General features: G+C 38.1%; 1 protein-coding gene across 3 annotated transcripts; it reads right to left on the bottom strand.

Moving 5' to 3' along the window:
* Window positions 1–513: 513 nt before the first annotated feature.
* Window positions 514–4,707, bottom strand: LOC106941454 (uncharacterized). Of its 3 annotated transcripts, XM_015024490.1 has the most exons (4): window positions 4,285–4,707; window positions 2,444–3,525; window positions 1,837–2,153; window positions 514–1,469 (listed from the first exon to the last, which is right to left on the bottom strand). In XM_015024490.1, coding segments are annotated over exons 2-4 (675 nt in total). In that variant the 5' UTR covers window positions 2,446–3,525; window positions 4,285–4,707; the 3' UTR covers window positions 514–1,113. The 3 variants fall into 3 exon arrangements, with proteins under 3 accessions (XP_014879976.1, XP_014879978.1, XP_014879977.1); XM_015024492.1 differs by having other exon boundaries at window positions 1,837–3,525; XM_015024491.1 differs by lacking the exon at window positions 4,285–4,707 and having other exon boundaries at window positions 2,444–3,709.
* Between the last annotated feature and the right edge of the window lie 36 nt (window positions 4,708–4,743).

The following is a 4,743-nucleotide window of genomic DNA, read 5'->3' as shown; positions in this document are numbered from 1 at the left end:
TCACATTAAACTTCACATTTCATAGTTACAAATTTTATATTAGAGCAATAAAGTAGCAGATAATGAAGTAAAATTAAAGTAATGCATAGTTTTTTAAAATTTCACATATTCAAATACAGTGGTGGAGAAAGTACTCATACAATGTACTTAAGTAAAAGTACAAATACACAGACAAAAAGTTACTCAAGTAAAAGTCAAAGTACCAGATTATTATTTTACTTAAGTAAAAGTAAGAAAGTACAAGCTTTTAAAACTACTTAAGTATTAAAAGTAAAAGTACTTGCCGACCATAATACCTAACGGCTTATATAATGTCATTAAGTGGACCTATCGTATTTAGTTTTAATAAATCAGTAATGTACCATTTTAATGAGCAATGCTGCAGATAAAGCATGTTTTTATTGTGTTTACCCCCTGTGACAGTTTAGATTTAGATATTTTATTCTATGCATCAGAATTCCAGGGATGACCTGCAGGGTTACATGTAATTAGGCAAAATGAGAGAAATTATTATACCTTTGAAATGTTTTATTTAATTCAAAATAAACACGTTCAAAAGAAAATTGTTTCCCTGAAAAAAGGGACTTTAAACTGACCTGACAAACATCAAGCGATTTGGAAACATCTAGTCTTTCGTCCTAACAAAACATGAACTTAACTTTTTTGCCAGCTATTTTGAGAGAACTCTTAACAGAAAGGGGCTGAGGACATTCAATCAAGGAAGAGGAGTCCAACTTGGAACAGCCACATAAAGTTCTGTAGCCTCTGTATATGGGTGCGCCTGATCTGAATGAAATTGGTCCCCCCACATTCTTCAAATCAGACAATTGGTGTCAAACATTTGTGCTGTTTATGCAGAATTTTTTGTTTGTTTGTATTGCTTACCTTTGAAGATATTAATGAGCGTCTAAAGGTCCAAAGGTCAACCAGTCCCCCACCCCATTTACGAAGTCAAAATTACCTTTAAATGTCCATTGATATTTTCAAAGATAAAACAGGAGAAACTCAAATTTTGCTGCACAAAACATTTGACATTGATTTGAAGAAAGTGTGGGGGTCAGCTTCAGTCGGCCTACTCTAATCATAGCACCACATTAACTTCTCATTTTAACATCACGGCAAGAATTTCTTGTTCAGCTTAAGCAGAAGTTGGTTCTCAAAGTTTTTAGAGTCCAGCCTGGCTCTTTTGGGTGAGAAAATTTGTCCTGCTATACTGAAGAGTCTTTCGCAGGCTGCTGAGGCGGGCAAAGGTGTGTTTACTTTTAAAGACAAATTAAACACTGCCGGAACTGACTTGAGAATATCCATGGTATCACTTGTGCTGGCCAAATATGCATCTAGCTGTCTGGTAGTCTCTTGAATGTTGCTCTTAATGACTCTGAAGTAGTCCTCCTCATCTGATGAGCTTGAGTTGTTCCGAACGAGTTGCACTGGCTCTTGATCCAGGTTTGTCTTGATGTAGTCCAGTCCTATACAGAACAATCAAAATTAATACCACATAGGAAACATAATTCATCAAAATTTTATAAATGACACATAAATGTCACCAATATACTTTTAAAACCACAAAGTAGGTCTTAACAACTACATATATATGACCATAATGGGTAGCACCTACAATTTTGCTCCTCGGTGGTATGAGAGGAACAAATAAGGAAGGTGAAGACTGGATATAATTTATTCAAATCATAAACTACTATACACTATGTAATGTATAAAATTTTTGATTTATAGGTAATATTTTCTGATGACCAGGAACTGTTCTTTGAATTTGACAATAGAGTATTTAAAAAAAAAAAATTTAATGGCCATTGAGGAACAATTTATATGATTTACCCATTTTCAGCATGTCATCATTGCTTGTCCAGGATGTTCGGAACTTTGGAAGAAGAATCGCTGCTGCAATGAGTTCAGGGTCAGCAAGCCTGGGTCCAAAGCGCTGCTGTATTCCTCCTTGAAGTGCATCAATCAGTGGCTGGCAGAACTTAGCAGAGATCCGTAGGCGGTCAAGTTTCACACTCAGAAGGCTTATGGTGGGCACCAGCCATCCCATGTGGACGTCTGCTTCTGCCTGCATTATGTTGAGGGCCTTGACGACTGGTTTCATGGTTGAAACATATTCAGTCAGGAAAGCAAGCTCAGCAGGATTTAACCTGTTAAACAATTATACAATTTAATGTATATTTATATTACATGTTAGTATTAACTATTTCATAAGTTATATATACTAATAACATGTCTTTTTACAATTCACTAGCAATTGCGCCTGATAAAAAACAAAAACATTTGCATAAATCTTAAAAAGTTATATTGCCATCAGAATGTTTCTGTAATTTGATTTTATTCCCAAATAGTTTGTGTCGGGTAAATTTTCAGCAGTACTACTATCAGTAATGCTTATTTCAGACTCACTGACAAAAAAGTGCTATTAAGTGTCACTTACATGGGAACTTTAAGTGCAATGCAAACTGCTCTGATGGCCCCTTCTCCATTGTCTTTGATGATCCTTAGTATACGTTCCACTGCCAGAAACAGGGAGTTCCACCTGGTGTCATTGGGGCGGATGAGTTGGAGCTTACACTCTCTTTCAATTACCTCAGCAGCTATTGTAGATCGAGCACTCTTGTTCCACAGACCCCCACACTTGGCAAATGATGCACGTGAAAGCTTTTTGTAAGTCTCATTTGAGTTTGCTTTGGTGGCATCCACTGTTGAAATCAGATTAAGCACATGACAGGCACAGCGATGATACTTCGGTAGCTGATATTCTGAACTATCATCTTCTTCATCCAAGAGAGATCCAATCTCAACAGCCTCTACCTCCACTCCCAGAGCATCGTCTTCCTCATTTTCATTCGCTTCCACTACTTGGTGCCCTTCAGCTAAACTTCCTAAACTAGATGTGTCCAGACTGTTGTTTTCATCAGGGCCATAAACCCTAAAGGCCTTAACAAAATTGGAGCCATTGTCAGTGGTGGTTCTCACAATTTTCTCCCGGATGTTGAACTCAGTATGAATATCGTTGAGGAGACCAGCCAATGCGTCAAATGTGTGGGGATCTTTAAGTTGCCTGCAAGCAAGAGCTACCGATGATCTCTCAAGACTTTCAGGATCTATTCAGTGAGCAGTCACTCCAACAAAGCTCTGCCGGTGTGAAGTCCAGGAATCCGTTGTTGTAGCAATGTATTTGATATTTTGCATTGCTTTTCTCACATTTGCCTTCATTTCTGCTGTATTTTTTTCAATCATGGTTCGAACTGTTGAACGAGATATCACAGTAGAATTAGGCTGAAGCTGCTGCACCAGGCTTCGAAATCCTGCCTGTTCTACTATTCCAAAAGGGTGCAAACCCTGGACAATGAAGTTTATCACTGCATGGTCAACACTCTTCTGAGAAACTTTACTGCTTTCCTCAAGTTTTCTCTGCTTGCCGGTTGAAGCACCTTCATTGGAGTCAGATCCTTTCCTTTTGACGACCACTGCAGTCATTGCAAGGTATTGCTGGAGATGACTGCCATGCTTTCTCTGAAAATAAACATATGCTCTTTATAAATCTTAATCCTAATTTATACAAATTAGATAAGAATAATAAAAAACATCAACTGTTAACACACAACACTATCGAACAAAAAATCCTGAAAGGATGGGCTCTTTAAAGCAGTGATCTTAAACTGATCCCTCTGAATGTGCTAAGTTCTTTGCGTTTTGCTGCCATTTAGAGGCGGCTTGGAAAAGCAGGTTACGACATGTTAACAACGGCTTAAACAGTTTCAACTCCTGAAAATAGTGACAAAAAGCACAGATATGGGAAGTGCGGAAGCCTCTACTGTATCAAATTGATATAACAATAACGGAGAGTTGGCCATTCTAAGGTAAAAACAATAAACACTTTCCAGGCAGGGGGGTTACGGCTGACTCTGTGGGCGGGAATGTCCGCCAATGTCGTCGGACTTGCGACAATTGCGTCTCATTGGAACCCATATTCTAATTTATTGAATATGACTGTAACTGTTACATGGAGATTATTTTAATGGCGCTAACATTTATTCAATAACCAGGACGTGAAGGAGTTTAGCGTCAACTTATATGGAACATTCATGGCGGGAGACGTGATCACGACCGCAGTAATCACTGTTACTTGCAAGTTCATGCTAGCTTATAACAATATACAGTAATCGTATTTATTTACTGCAGTCGAGTTCAACAAAAAGCTTGCTAAGATTACATAAAACTTCACTAACACAAATTAATTTAACATCGATAGCGTTTAGCAACTTAACTTACCTCAATATGTTTTTTCAAATTTGATGGTGAATTTTTGAAAGATAGAATTTCATGCTTTCGGGGAAGGCAAAGGCAGCATTGGAATCTCCAGGAAGCGTTTTTTGACCCAGTTATTTCAAAGAAATCTTTTAAATAAGGCCATGGGTGGGGCAGGTCTTCTGGAGGATGACTATCCCTGGACTCCATTCTGGGAGTTAATGATTCTGCAGGTCCTGCGTACTGTGCTGCTCTTCTTGAGGGAGGGCCTAATGGTTATTTCCCGCTTTGGATTGGTTCAGCGGACTGATTCTGCTCTCGCCATTGGATACTTTCAAACTAACGAACAAATCAAAAAACCGAAATGCGTCTTGGATGTAACGAGTAACGAAACGCTGTATAGAAATGTAGTGAAGTAGAAAGTACAGATACTTACTGTTAAATGTAGTGGAGTAAAAGTAGAAAGTATCCATTATTAAATCT

The sequence above is a fragment of the Poecilia latipinna genome, unplaced genomic scaffold (assembly GCF_001443285.1).
Source record: "Poecilia latipinna isolate Pla-1442-1.1 unplaced genomic scaffold, P_latipinna-1.0 Scaffold3684, whole genome shotgun sequence".
Classification (NCBI taxonomy): Eukaryota; Metazoa; Chordata; class Actinopteri; order Cyprinodontiformes; family Poeciliidae; genus Poecilia; species Poecilia latipinna.
The sequence above is the reverse complement of the archived record's forward strand: the minus strand, read 5'-3'. Positions and strand labels throughout refer to the sequence as shown.